Source organism: Branchiostoma floridae, chromosome 2 (assembly GCF_000003815.2).
Source record: "Branchiostoma floridae strain S238N-H82 chromosome 2, Bfl_VNyyK, whole genome shotgun sequence".
Taxonomy (NCBI): domain Eukaryota; kingdom Metazoa; phylum Chordata; class Leptocardii; order Amphioxiformes; family Branchiostomatidae; genus Branchiostoma; species Branchiostoma floridae.
The window spans coordinates 10,350,116-10,365,236 of NC_049980.1; the positions used below are offsets into that span (position 1 = coordinate 10,350,116).

General features: G+C 41.1%; 2 protein-coding genes and 1 long non-coding RNA gene across 10 annotated transcripts; all 3 read right to left on the bottom strand.

The window, feature by feature from the left end:
* Positions 1-1,269: 1,269 nt before the first annotated feature.
* Positions 1,270-2,799, bottom strand: LOC118410386. The gene is made up of 2 exons (XR_004830559.1): positions 2,525-2,799; positions 1,270-2,015 (listed from the first exon to the last, which is right to left on the bottom strand). It is a non-coding gene; the product is annotated as an uncharacterized LOC118410386 (long non-coding RNA).
* A 667-nt stretch (positions 2,800-3,466) lies between these two features.
* On the bottom strand, positions 3,467-4,903 carry LOC118410385. Of its 2 annotated transcripts, none has more exons than XM_035812075.1 (2): positions 4,778-4,903; positions 3,467-4,261 (listed from the first exon to the last, which is right to left on the bottom strand). In XM_035812075.1, exon 2 carries the CDS (start codon positions 4,226-4,228, stop codon positions 3,824-3,826), a length of 405 nt encoding a protein of 134 aa, XP_035667968.1. In that variant the 5' UTR covers positions 4,229-4,261; positions 4,778-4,903; the 3' UTR covers positions 3,467-3,823. The 2 variants fall into 2 exon arrangements, with proteins under 2 accessions (XP_035667968.1, XP_035667967.1); XM_035812074.1 differs by having other exon boundaries at positions 3,467-4,301; positions 4,778-4,896.
* A 2,685-nt stretch (positions 4,904-7,588) lies between these two features.
* On the bottom strand, positions 7,589-15,110 carry LOC118406376 (ankyrin repeat and SOCS box protein 4-like). 7 transcript variants are annotated; one of them, XM_035806404.1, is made up of 4 exons: positions 15,074-15,110; positions 10,206-10,384; positions 9,285-9,398; positions 7,589-8,881 (listed from the first exon to the last, which is right to left on the bottom strand). In XM_035806404.1, exons 2-4 carry the CDS (start codon positions 10,371-10,373, stop codon positions 8,084-8,086), a joined length of 1,080 nt encoding a protein of 359 aa, XP_035662297.1. In that variant the 5' UTR covers positions 10,374-10,384; positions 15,074-15,110; the 3' UTR covers positions 7,589-8,083. The 7 variants fall into 7 exon arrangements, with proteins under 7 accessions (XP_035662297.1, XP_035662275.1, XP_035662286.1 ...); XM_035806382.1 differs by lacking the exon at positions 15,074-15,110 and adding an exon at positions 14,226-14,527; XM_035806393.1 differs by lacking the exon at positions 15,074-15,110 and adding an exon at positions 14,054-14,208.
* Positions 15,111-15,121: the final 11 nt, after the last annotated feature.

Here is a 15,121-nt window from a genome sequence, read left to right on the forward strand (position 1 = left end):
GACCTGAAAAAACTAGGTGGACCGGATGTTGGACCGATTAGAAAATTAACAGATTATTTTATCAGGCATTCACACGTTTTGGCACTTGCAGGTGGAAGAAAATAACAAGAGTGAAGTAGAATAGAGTTTATAGTAATTTCTACCACGTTTTACAGCCAATCGTACAGGTGCAGTTAGCGTTGTGGGATTTTGTTAGTCTAATACTCCACCAAATAGATCTCTTTGTAGTGAAGAGGACCATTGATATGAGTCATACTGCATCAGGTCCAGGTTCAGGTCCGGACCTGGACCTGATCCTTTGGACCTGAACCGGACCTGTACCTGGATTTTCTGTACCGGTACCCAGCCCTAGTCTGCATTGTTGAGTTAGGGAAAGAGTTCTCCATTCAGAGGAAAGCGTTACATTATTTATTGAAGCAGTACTTCAATGCCTCATATGGTCATGATCCAAATGTAGCCAACAATTTGCAGCATAGTATGTGAAGAGTTGATAAGATATACCATACTAGTACATTCCGTTATGTTTATTTGTTCAGTACTAACATTTGATTTCCTTCTTTTCTCTTATTCCTTTAACCCTGTTAGTATTCCTAAACTGACTTTGTTTTCTGTTATGTTGAAGATAGATGTTACTGTCTGTTTCTCACCTTTAATACATTATAGTTGCTGATACCCTTATATAGCAGCCGTTATTCGTCAGGACTCGCCATTGTCTGGTGAGACATGGGAAGTCACTGACGTACAGTGTAAATCTGTAGTTGTAATGACAAAAACTTCTTAAAAGAAATACATTATACAGGGCTCTAAATTCATTTTTAGGATTAGGTGCACTGGTGCACCCAGCTTAAAAAATTGGGTGCACCAAAATATTTTTGGGTGCACCACTTAAATTTGTAGTAGAATGTCAACAAAACCTGATAACAAAACATAGTTACAAGCTATCAAATTCGTAATCAAGTAACATAACAGACATTTTATTATCTTTGTACCACTTAGATGTCAAGAATATGATGTATACTAGTGTACTTGATATCTTTCCATATACCCTGTGCACCCACTTAAAAAAATTGGGTGCACAGCTCCAATTTTGGGTGCACATGGGTGCACATGCACCCAGTATTTCGAGTCCTGATGTACTTTGCTTGGAAGAACTTACCATCTTGAATTTTACAAACCGCTTTTGTAAGAATGACGATCATATGTTTTAGTAGTGAAGCCCAGATCAAACCAGGATCCATTGGCTGTCTATGTTGTAAAAAACACTAACAATCAGTTTCACATCTTTTCTTTATTTGTTCCAACATAGATGGTCATATTACTTTACTATGTAGTTTCCTAGATTGTTAAGTTCTAAATTAACTTTGTTCCTTTATGACTAAAAATAAAGAAAGTTTTCTCACTTCACATTAGTTTCTTGTATCTTGTGTGCCTCATTGTCTGGTGATGATTTTGATGTAAGGGAAGGCAGCTTTACAGTTGACCAATCAATGATCGTCAGCGGTCTACAAGGTGCTGAATAGATGAATTCCATGGTTTTAGTTATCCCACCCTGCTACACTTGTGTATAGTATGTTCATTGTATAGTCCATTTCTCTGTCACCACTAGCACATTGCTCACCGTATACAACTTTCTCATCCGACTCTATATTTGACATCTACATGTGCGTTGTTTTTTAATAGAAGTCTTGTTGGGACTACCCTTAAGATGCATAAATAGATAAAAAGTATAGACAATGAGTTGTGTAGAAGATGCCGAGGGATCACTGCCAACTTGTACCTCCGCCATCATGATGTCCCCTCATCATCATCACCGTTTTCTTCCTCTCCATCTTTTCCTTCTTCCCCTTGTTCCTCAGACTTTTCTCCAGATTTGTCTTTCTTGAAGCCGAATACTGAGGCCAGGGTGTTACTGATGGTCTCCAGCTCCTCACCATGCCCCTGGGCAGTGCTGACCAGACCGGAGACAGTGCTGGCCAGTTCGGACAACTGTTCGGCCATACTGGTGATGTTCCTGTCTGCAGAAAGAGATGACATATTTATTGCTGTGGTATGACGTTTCATTTCAAAGACCAGGGTTGTACAATCACCCAATAAATTCAGCTAAACGTTAACTACCAGCCCACAGTCTGGTCCTAGCCACTGTGGTGTTCACATTAGTGGAGGCAGGCTAATACAGTTTAGCAAGTTACATTGAAGTTACTCTTGGTTTGAAATGCACATAAGCCAGTAGTCTTGAATATATAAGGAACTGAAGTATGGCTGTTCATATACACAATTCAACATAGTCCACAAGTCAGCTTACAAAGATTATAAAGCATTATAAGCTGGCCATGGCCTGACTGGAAGTGTGTCACAGACAATTTATCCCAGATACAACAGCCCTGCAGAGCCCCAGTCTACACTGGTCTCTTTGACTACAAACTAAATTATTAATTTTACTAGGCATCAACCCATTTTCACATGTATTAAAAGAAGAACCAATTTCAGCATGGCAATGTTGTTCCAACAAAAAATAGATGCTTACCTTTGATGATTAACAGAAAACTCAGTCCAAATCTTGGCAGGTGTTCAGCTCCTGTTGCACAAGCGACAGTCCCGGAGATGTGATGCTTTGTTACACAACTGCTTCACGATGTCATCCATGGAGGGGTGGCCTTCTACGCGTCATTTTTTACTTGGGGCTATTTTTTAATTGTCGGTAAATCAAACTGTTGTTTATATTAGAACACGGATATGACTTGTGTATTGGCTAATTGAATGCATATTCATTTCGTGTTTTGAAAAAAATAGGCAAAGGAATTAATGTTTCCATCCAGCTTACTATGATGGTATAGTCCCAAACTAGTCCTACCCAGCTTTCCACAACCCCAGGGGAAATACGCATATGATTAATTGGTGTTGATCCGCGATTTGACCCCCAAGACAATTCTGTCGGGGGTCAGGTAAAACTGGGCCATAGAAGTATTATCCTTTTTTTCATGATATACTGCCGCGGGCATCGCTGACACGGTGCCCTGTGTTACATACATCTCTCACATCCTTCCTATGGCCTGACCAGTAGAAGGTCCTATGTACCAAGGCCACTGTCCTCGGGCAATCGACGTACGTCATGCAAAGTGCCTAGTGTACAACGGCCCATCCAGACTGACTACGCTGGCTATTATAGGGAGAATATTTTGAGGAGTTTTGCTTGCAGAGGAGTTGGACGGCCGTGCAGGGGAAGTATTTACCTTAGCGTGGGCTGACTCCCCTGGCCAAGTTCCCAGTTTCTGCCGAATTCTACTATCCCTGTACCCCGTAGGAAGGCCTGGTGGAGGCTATTAGGAGAATATTTCATAGACGTCATAATTACAACGATTCACCTACATGATATTTTAGAGGTGGAATTTGTTTTTTAATGCTACAGTAGATTTATGAAGGCAGCTGCTGCGAAAATATCATACATAATAAAAACGCCATATACATGTATGGTACAGCAACATCACTTTTTACTCAGTAAACATTATAAAATCTATTGTATTGATTGCATAGCTGATGAAGATAACTATATTGTACTATATTTTAATTCAGCTGTAAACTACGTGACGGCACTTGGACCACACAAAAATATGTTGTTGTAAAAAAAAAAGAGTTAAAGCGGCAGGATGTTATGCTTTCAAGAAAGTAATGGAAATTTAAAAAATGTCCGGAATTCTGATACAGTAAATCCAAGTGAGTAGGAAGCCCAAACAGATGACTAGCCACATCACCCACCATTATGGTTTCAGAACCAGAAGAATCATGAAAGTTAATGAAATATTGCCATTGCCGATCGACAGAACAGTTAGCTCTGGACAGCTATCTTAGACAGCTGCTGTGACATCAGAGCATTCTCCTTCTCCAGCCTCTTGGTTTCCTCCTCCATCTTCCTCATCCACTCGTTCATCTGCTCGGTCATCTTTGTTAACTCCACTATCTTGTCTCCCACCGGTCCGTCTCCTGACGCATTGCTGTCTCCATCTTTTGAAGCTGTCTTGTTGCTGATCACTGCTGTCTTCCCTGCCTTGGTGGTAGTTTTCCTAGCCCTGCCTGTGGCTCTGTTTGCTTTCAGGCGCTTGGTGCGCCCCACCAGGTTCCCCAGGGTGCCGGAGATGGTGCTCAGCTCCGTCATGTTTTTCTGCACGGTCCTCAGCAGCCCGAACACGGTGGTCTTCATGCTGAGGATCTCCTTGCCAACGTCGGTTGTCATCGTGTCGAATTCGTGTGAAATATCCTCTTGACTCTGTGTGTGATTTCAAGTTGGCACAACACACCGATTTAGCCTGTGATGACATTAAAAAGGAAGGGGGTAAATGGCGATGGTTGCATTTTGAAGAAACGACTGATTTTATTTTTTCATGTGGGCCATATAAAGCATTGATTTAAGGTCACAGTTCATCATGTCACAACCGATTCTTGAAGATAATCCACGTCAAATTACCTCAAACAGAAAAAAAGGTAAGCTAGAGAAACGTAACGACTTAGCCTCTCCCCAACAACTGTTTGAATTGCTTTACAGACTCTTGGTGGGTTTACAATATGACACAACTACGATGCTTGAAAACAATCCACATTTATGGTGACGTCAGTGCAAGTAAAACAGCATAGGCCTCTATGCTACAAATAAACCCTAGCCTTTATTGTACACTGCAGTTATCAGTCTAATGTACAGCTCTACAAAATATTAAAGTCATAATTAAGTTCCGTTTTCCGTCGTTAACGTCGCGCATTCATTCATCATTGAAGATGTCAGACTTACCAAGCTCGTCAAGGAAAGTCCAGGGATATGTCGGAAGAGATGTGGTGTTTACAAGTATGTGTAAGACCTTTAATTTCTCTCAGATTTGGGGGTGATACTTTGTACATCTTCCCCAAAAGAGGACTTTTTTTCGGTTGCTAACCTCTGAAGAAAATCAATAATGTATGTGTTGTATATTTATAATGTAAACCTAAATGATGAGTATCAATCACTAACATAACGAATTGAGCTAAAGATAACTTAATTTGTTATATTCTATTTTGTTTTATTTTGTAACATTACCCAATGATGGTTTCTCCCCTATATTTTGCAATGCGTAGCTCAAGTGTGGTCACACGTGAGGTTGCCATTTAACCCCCTAATCGCACAACGCTATCTGCTCGCCTTCGGGGTATGTTTACATCTTCAGTTGAATGTCGTTCAACACGAATGAAGAATGCGGTCAATTAAACGTTTTCATACCTTAGCGTCGTTAGACAGTATAATGTGTCTACTAAGAAAAGTGATAATTACGTTCGCGCAGTATCTGCTGCAATAGTACCAGCAGAGAATTGGACGCTTTATCTTTGTTTACACAGAGTGTAATGAAGTGTAAGATGTTTTCATTCAAGGTAGGGTGACTTTAAACAGAGAGAGTCGCGCATAGTATTATGATTTTTTCAAAGAAGATACTAGTAATTTGCAACGAGCCAGATAACTAGTGGGTGAGATACCCTATCCAACACGACTTGTTTTGTATAAAACGTTCATGTCTTAAACATAAGTTAGACTGACAAGGAATGTTGCCCAGGGCGATTCAGATACTAGTACTGACATATTTGGTCTCACACCACAGTTTCACACCTAAGGCCACAGCAAGTAAATTTTATGGATGACATCCTCTGCAGACTGCAAAAATAGTGAGATAGGGCGAAAAAAAAACAAGATGGGTAAAAAAAACAAGATGGCTAAATTTTCAAAATAGACACTATGAATGTTGTAAGAAAAGTTAAAGTGACAAAACATGGTAGTACTGACCACAAATAATTCATTCCTGTATTAAAGAAGTGAACTAGCGTAGTAAAAGTGACACTAGTGTGGTAGACTGGTATCACTTACCAAGTTGGCAACTTCACCTATGACTTCCATAGTGGTGGCAATTTTGCAACTATCCAGCTGGTTTCACTTCTATAACTACAATCATGGCTACCTCGCTAATGTCACTCCTACAAGTACAATCATTAGGCTCCAACACAACATACTTTCCCATTTTTGTACTTTCTTGTCATGTTGACCATCTCCGAAGAAGAAGAAAAAATCTTGATTTTTTTTTCTGAAATCAGGCAAAAATTAATGAGCGCGCGGATGTCATCCATAAAATTTACTTGCTGTGGCCTAACGTGAAGTACAGCAGGTAACGTTTAACAATACTTCCCAGCCATTGCCACATGCAGGTCATAAGACATATATTTTTTACATAAACCGTTGTAAACTCCACGCACAAAGTACAAAATTCAAGTGCAATACTGTGGTAACGTGTTAAGCTATACTTAGCTGTTTTTGTTTTCAAATGCTGTTTTTCATCTGTTGTGTAGGAGCAACCGTCGACACAACCGTGTTTTTCACAACAATTCAAGACACGTCCTTGCCATTCTCCTACAGCAGAGTACCGTCAGTCATTTATTCCTGACTGTACTCTGCTTTCCTTCCCTTTTGCCGGCGGTATTACCCGCCCTACTTATTAGATATTAATGAGCTTGCCCTTATATGGGCAGTCAGCCGTTGGGAATCGGGCGTTGGCATGGTGAGCAAACAAAGTCATGGTAATACGTAACATGATTGGCTGGTAGCTTCCCAGCGGCCTTTGCGAGACAGCTTCACGACAACAAGAAGCCCAAGGAAGGCCTGTTCTCTGATTGGTTGACAGCTTGTTTGTGGCGACAATCATAATACCCGTAGATAGGCCCTGGGACAGCAGGGCCCCATAAGGTAAATGCCGTTGGGGACCGGGCGTTAGGAGGATGGTCCTTGCGGTCGGCATGGAAGCCATAAACAAGAGTGTGGCAGCGGCGACAATACCGCAAATACCGCACGTACAGATATGTGACACTACTGATCCCATGTCGAGTTTGAAGTTGACACATGCGACTTAATCCGGCACTTCTCCCTGGTAACTCGTGACCGCTTATGACCGATACATCACCTCGTATGTAAACAGTGCAAGTAACTGCCAATAACAAGCGGATCCTCATGCACCATTGGGTGAACCTTTCATTAAATGATAAAAATCAGTGTGCGCTTTTTGTAAACAGAAATTTGACAAGATCATTGGTAAATATTTTTGTTTTGAAAACATGTCGCGCTTAATTTCATTATAATTTTTGTGGCGGATGTGTTTTGGTCTCGTTTCCCTGTTTTCTTTCTCATCCCTGACTGATGCGTAATGAATGAAGTTGTTTATCCATTGAAATGTCCTGAAATCAGTTTTTTACATTCCATGCAACTTAATAGCTGATCAAAACTTTGATAACATTATCGGTCAATATTTTTGTTTTGAAAAAAAAAAACATGTCACGCTTAATTTTTTTATTATTTTGTGGCGGAGGTGTTTTGGTCTAGTTTTCTTTCTCATCCCTGACTGATGCGTAATGAATGAAGTTGTTTGTGCTTTGAACTGTCATGAAATCTGGCTTACCACAAAGTAGAGGGACAAATGTATTTATCAGAACGCGCTTCCGTGCTCTGGGTGTAACCGTGTTCATGACGGTGTAACAGTTTTCTTGTATTTATGACGATCGTTGTATAAAGAATCTCGAGCTCACTACAAACGCATTGATTTACCGATATACATTTATTTACACCGGCAACAAAATAATCTACAGAACGAAGTCTCCATATGTACACCGAACGCATAACACTATCAGTCTTCATAATTTCATTCAGCCAGGCAGCATACTGTGTGTCACAAGGAAAGTATAGAAGACTTGATCATACTTGGTGTAACCTTTCCTTCCTGTCCACATTACCACGCATCACCGTAAGCTGGGATGCAACAGTTTGGGTGGTAAAGCTCTACAGTTACCCTGTTGGTCGGTTTAATGGATTGTCTTAATTGTTCCAAGTGAGTTTTTGGCGACGCCTCAAGGGCTAGCCTAATAGTTTAGTGTCCGTTTGTCAAGAATTCCCCAAATTGTACAGGTATGTCAGGATTTTTCCGCGCGTGCGCAGTAGGATTTTTTGCGAGCAAATTTCCTTCAAATTCTTTTAGCATTTTGGTAAAATAGAAGATAACATATGTCCATGCATATAGTTTGTAATCATTTGTTGTTAGTGCAGCCCTGCTTCCCCTGGTTCCAAAAGAAGGTATCTCTTCAGCCGTGGAGCGATCCCAAGTTGGGATATCACAGTGTGGCACCTTCGTCCCAGGAAATCTCGCAGAGAAGATCTCGCGAGATGTTGCAGAGAGCCAGGACTACTGCCCAATGTTTCAAACGCGTCATAGAAGTCCCGAAATTTGACTAAAGCATCTTTAGGTATTGATTCCATCCATAGGCTCGGTACCTTAACTCTTGGGTAAGCATTAATAAGTACTTCGATGGTGGGCGGGTATGAGGCACACATGACCAGAACGCGGTGAAAGATTTCGGGAAAAATCCGCCAAGCGCCGAAGTTCAGCAAAATTTGAACACATTTCTCTGGTTTCCCCTTCACCACTCCTTCGGCGCCCATACCGGCTATTTCAGATGCTGCCACTGCGTCGAACAGTGGAGTCTTGAGAAAGTAGTCCCGCGCATTGATCTCTGAACCTTTTCGAACGAGTATTTCCACCAGCTTGTGGTCCCCCTTGCGAGCAGCATTGTGGAGAGGCAACTTCTTTTCCTTGTCCTTCAGATTGACATCTGCACCCCACTGGATGAGTTTCTCCACCGTGTTGTGGTAGTAGCTGTCTCCCTCCGTGCAGGTGCAGGCCAGGGCCAGAGGCGTGTCTCCTTCGTTGTTGGTTGCGTTGGGATCGGCGCCTTTCTCCAGGAGCAGGTCTACCAAGTCAAAGAGCCCGTTCTGGGCGGCCACGTGCAGGGGCGTCTCCTCGACATCGTAGGTTTTCGCGTTGATGTTGGTCCCTCTCTGAAAGTGTACATCGTATACGTAGTCAAACAACAATCAATAATACGAGGTACGTTTAAGCAAATCTTCTCGTGAGGTGAGGTGAAATGTAATATTTGGCAAAGACACGGTCCACAAACTCGACTTCTAGCATCAGTGCCATCTCCATGATCCAATGCCATCTCCAATGCCTTGTTGACCAAGCTCCCCTAAGGTACGCTTCCTGCCAACACAGGAAGCGTACCTTAGGGGAGCGACCAAAGCACAACACGGCTGGATTCCAGGCTACTTCTTTCATTTGACCAAGGAGATTATCGGGAAAGGTTTTAAACTAAAAGAAGGTGTATGAGAACCATGTGGCCTTTTATCTTTACACCGTCTTCTTGTTGACCCTCAATAGATGATTAATCAAAGTATGAATTACCCGTAGCAGCAGCTTGGCGATCTTTAAGTAGTCTTTCCCACAGCACATGTGTAACGCCGTCTTCCCGGTGTCTTCTGTCTCCAAGTCCACGTCTGCGCCATGGTTGATCAGCAACTGAAAGTCGAAGATCGTACGTTAGGTTGACTCAAACGAAAGAAAAAAAAGTTTATTGATTGCTGAATTAATTCTTAGCACAGTATCATTAGTTCATGACAGAGTTGAAACGGTGTTTTTGTCCCTAGTGCCAGAAGTAAAAGATTACATTCGACTTCGTACAGCACTCGTTTGGTACGTACAGATGACAACATTATTCATACCACATACGTACATGTAAGTTTGACCAAGGAGGTATTTAACCTCCTTGACCTTGATTTTACCACATATCCATACCACCGGTAAGGATCCCAACGCAGCACAGTGGAATTTGGACCGCTTTTAAAATTCTTGTTGTAATTAGTTTTAAATGAAAAAGAATTGTTTTCTTTAATATCTCATTTGAAAAACTATAACTGTGACCAAGAAAGGGTATTTATAATTTTGAAATGCCAACTTTTGTAAAAGAATAAATAAAGCACAAAGAACCGTAGAATTTCACAGCTTAAGTTGTGCAATTGTATATATATCAATGTCTCTAACTTGCGCCATCATATTCATATGGTATGCAGAGGGAAAAAAAACTTTTCACATAACTAAACTTGGAGGCCTAATATCGAACTTGACCTTCGTTTTTCCGACCCCAACCCATAATACACAAAATAGAGATATTGACTTATAAAAAAACTTCTAAGCTTATAATGTCAACAAATATATAAACCGACAAACACACAAGCAAACAGCCCCGAAAACATAACCTTGGCGAAGGTAATCAATGAAAAGTGAATAATTTCGTTGTTTAAATGTACATGTAATTTCAGTGATCACCTGTACGGCGTCCACATGTCCCCCGTCCACAGCGGCGTGCAGAGGAGACCAGCCGTTGGGAGAGTAGTTGACATCAGCCCGCCTGTCCAGTAGGTGACGCATGCACTCTATGTACCCTTTACTAGCGGTGATGTACAGCGGTGTGGTGTACTCCTTCACAAACGTCATGGACCAGATTCCTGAAGGAAAATGACATGTTTGGTGTTTACACACGAATAGTTTTCAGATATGAAATATAGAATAGAGCTTCAGCTTCATTTATTGTACTCCCAAAATGTGATCACAATACATACATAAATTCAATTCGCTTCAGATAAGAAACAATTGATGTGTCAGATGATGTGACGTTAAATCATTTGAGACTCAAGTAACGTTTTAAAACTGACAGGTATAACAATCTCAAAAACAACTTTTTAAAGTACGATCGTTATCTGAAGGTGAAATATAGAAAAATGTCTCCCCCAAAATGGCAATATCAAGTTGATAAGAATTGCTCCATGTATGAATATGTATTGATGTGTAACTTTACATCTTACATCAGGAGATATCGTATATTTGGAGCTGTGATCCCCAAGTAAATATAAGGATCCGGATCACCAACAGTGTTTTTCGTCTGATATTGATTACTCTTTTTAACAGTCTCTTAAGCCAGTTGGACTAAGCCCCAACTTTCTCCATTTTATAACCACAGACATCACCCGCATAGTCAGACCGACATCTTGGACCTGATATAACACTGGTACGGCCCAAAATAGCCTGCACTGCCACATGGGGTTATAACTATGCACCACTGAATCACTGATACTGTCGCAGTCAATGACATTATCATTAACCCTGCCTTAGTTTAGATCTGTGAAACAGATTTTAGAGCTCCCATTATGTCAAAACAGACATTACATGGCTATGAATCACACTTGTGATTGTCGACTATCGCCGCTTACGTATTTGCCTGGCAGACAAGCCCTTTGTCTCGTTCTTTATGTAATCCTGCCATGGGATCAACACGTCCTCCCCATCCTCGGTCTGTGTGAACGGCTTCACTTCCAAGACGGCGTTGACGTTCACTCCAATCTTAAGGAACCTCTTCACGTCTTCGACCTTGTCCTTCTCGAGGACTCTGTAAAAACGATCTCTCAAGCTGAGGTCCATGTTTGCATCGTCTGTTGGACGATTCGTTGACATGAACTTGACAGTGTATTCCACACCCAACTGTTTAATACGTAATGCATCTGGCGCGTACCAGCCATGGGCTGGGATGGACAAGGGTCAGGCCTCTGTTCTTGTGAACACACATCGAAGATCATCGAACACAATCTCAATGGAAATATATAACTGTCAAGTTAAACCTGAAACCAAATGACGCGTGGCATTGCATGTATGATGCGCCAAAATGGCAGACAAAAAGTCTGAAGTTCAAATTCTATGTCTAAGCCTACATAGGTATACAGTGGAAGCCAGTTAATTGCACACCAAATTCACTGACAAATAGGCAGTGCAATTAAGGTTTCTACTGTATTGTATTTGTAAATGTGTGTTGAGCTGGATATTGACTTGAGAAAGTATATGTATAGGATGGCGGGTACAGACATGGCCACTGGATTTCAAAAATAAGTCCCATAACGTACCGAAGCAGACATATGCAAAGTCAATCATACTGTCAATGTTTGTAAACAGTACGTTTTTGTATACTGTTTAAATCAACAATGATGTGATTCAAAATCATGAACTTCTAGTTCTCGTCATGTTTTCATGTCGACAGTGTGCTTCTTTATTATGCTTTTGTTCAGATCAAGAGAGCGTGCACAAATTTTAGACCCACCGTAATATTTCCTTTTCTGTCTCGGATCTAGATCCTTGGTCTCCCTCTGCACGTGCTCCAGCCATGTAAGCACACGAACCTCCCCGTTTTCTTCAACAAACGGTTTCACCTCCAACACGGCGTCCACAGAAATCCCCTTAGAGAGGAAAATATCGAACTCTTCCCTCGCGCCCTTCACCAAGGCCCTGTAGAAGTTATCCTTCAGTGCGGTGGACATGTCTGTGCGCTATCTTCCTCTTCTTCTTTGTGTTTAGGTGGCCACCATCATCTTGTTGATGCTTCTGCTACTCTTATCTCTTATGGTATGTCCAGTCGTACCAAAAGCAGCATCGCCAAATGCGCACTGCCATCATCAGCATACATATCAAATCTACGGAGGGCACTTGTGCCAAGATCATTGTTGTTAGTCGTCGTCAGTACTTGTGACCGTAGGGGTGTGATTTTGTAGACATTTGTCAAGCTATACAATTGTAACCAAAAAGGTGGAGGCTAACTTGTTCTGACGCCTAGATTTACAAAACATTTTGATATCATATTTCATAATATTATATCATGTCAATATATCCAATCCACCGTCTAGGTCTTGGTGCAATATTCCCGGAAATCGTTGTTTCAATACTCTGGAAATCAATACCAATCCGGAAATCGTTGTTTCAATACCAATGCAGCTACAACGGTTGCAGGTTTTCGTTTAAGAACACTCATCATTGTCGAAAGGTTTGAATGTCTTTGAGATAAAACCAGGTATGAAATGCAAATGCCACAGATAAAGATTTTAATTGCATCGATCCTGTTAAGCATTTTCTTACTGATAAAGAGATACGTTTATAGACATCAGACTCCTAGTATACTTTATGAACAATGTTACGTTGTGTTCATTATCAATACCAAACTCGTACTGACTGTGATAGAGAGCAGACCCTTTGGTCGTTTTCCTGTAGTACTCCATCAATGACATCAGCTGTTCCTCGCCATTTTCGTCCTTGTAAATCTGTTTGACCTCCAACACGGCGTCTACGTCCATGCGCCTGTCCAGGAGAGTTTTTACACCGTCTAGGTCTCCCTCGGATAGGGACTGGAAGAATCGGTCTTTGGAAGTGTACGCCATCTTGGGAGCTTAATGCTGTTATTGGATACAGCTACTCGAGCCGAGAAAGAAATACCATCGTGGTTTCTCTTACCCATCAGATATCTGTACCTACGACGTGAATAGAAACAATTCCTATAGCAATATAATATAAGATACGTAGACACCTAAATTATCCCCGATTAGTTTCAACTATCTGTCTGATCATGTACCTGTTGAAGCCGGAAGTTAGAATTGGACGTCTTCTCGTCTTACAATGTCAAATCCAATCCTTGAAATGGCCGTGATCTGACATAGTTTCACCACCTGGATCACTTCGTCTTTGTATGATATAATGTCTATTTGTAATTAATGATTTTCCATTGCAATGTAATCACAGTACCGTTTACGTAATTGCGTAGTCATAAGTAGAGACTACTCAAGTCTACATGACACCCACCACCCCCCACCCCGGCTCTCCATAGACTTGTACTGCTCGGCAGTCTGACTTCAATACAATGCAGAAAGTAAGGAAAAGACCTTTGTGAACCCCCCACCCCGTCGAGTCAGTGCCCCCCGATATGATAGCCAGTGGACCAAAGGGCATTTCATCTATGTACGGGAAACATTCCGCGACGCCATATACAGGAGGATCATAACAAGCCAAGGGGTGGACCATAATATACCGAGGGGGTCAATATGGCGTAATTGGGGCATGATAAATTAATCTGAACTCTGAGAATAACAGGAAGCCGTTAATGAATTAGCCGATTTATGAAAGTCACAATTTATGGAGCCAAACGTTCGGTGATACTAATTATCACATATGATCTGTTATGTTATGATATGACGTGTAGGGTTGTGTTTATATATGACGGACCATGTTCATTTCAATACATGACTGCACAAAAACTCTGCAACGAAATACAAACATTAAAGAGCAATTTCTCCAGTCTCACTTACCCTGTAAATCGTATTCTTGTGGTTCTTTATACATCAACTCCAACGGCCCTTTCCAGGGACGCCGTTTTAAACATTCGATCACCCTCCCCATAGCGGGTCCTCCTCTTTGAGACTATTTTGAGAGCAGGACAACTCAGAGAAGGTCAGCGTATAAGGGAGGAAGACTACTCACCCTGTATGTCATATTCCCAACATTCCTCTCCGTCCCATTCCCACAGCTTGTTAACCGGCCGTCTGTGGTTCTCAAGATAGGTCAGAACTTTCTTCTCAGCGCCTTCGTTCAGCGCATCGAAGAAAGGATCTGTGACTTCTCTTTTGAAATGCTGGCCTTCTCTAACGTACCACTGCCAATCGGCCATCTTGGGATCGCTGTGTGTATTTTTTTCTTCCGGCTATTTTTCTTTTGTCAAACGGCCGATCTAATTAAATTACTCGTTTTGTGATTCCGATGTAGTTGTTTGCAGCAAAGATAGATAAATATGCTACTGTATAGAGTACTATACAGTTATTACAAAAGGAAATGGCGAAAAATTTGGAATAGATGAAGCTTTTTTGGTTACCTTTTTATATTTTTCCTATAGAAATTCATAATGATTTAGATCATTTTCCATTAGTCTAGTTCAAAATTACCATATAAGTTTAGTTGTTTTTCTTTTTCATCCATTAGACCACTTGTGAACATGAACATAAAGATTATTATTATTAACATGTTCAACAAAAGGGTAAAAGAACAGTGTGAACATTTGTGTGGTTTGATGAAAACAGGTGTCACTTCACTTCTCTCTTTTTCCTTTGCGTACTGCAGAGAAATGCGTTCAGATTCGCCATAGTACTCACAATTTCATTGGGTTTGCCGACTTATACATAACAATTCGTAACACAAAAACTGGAAAATAAACCCGTTAACTAACTGATACGCTTTGATGACGTTTTGCACACACCACGAGATTAAACTCTTTTTATTAAGAAAAACGGCAACTTGTAAAAAAGAATACGATAGAATAAAAAAAGAATACGGACCAGTTGATGTGTTGTCCACGGATGAAATTTATTGAAATCAATGACCAG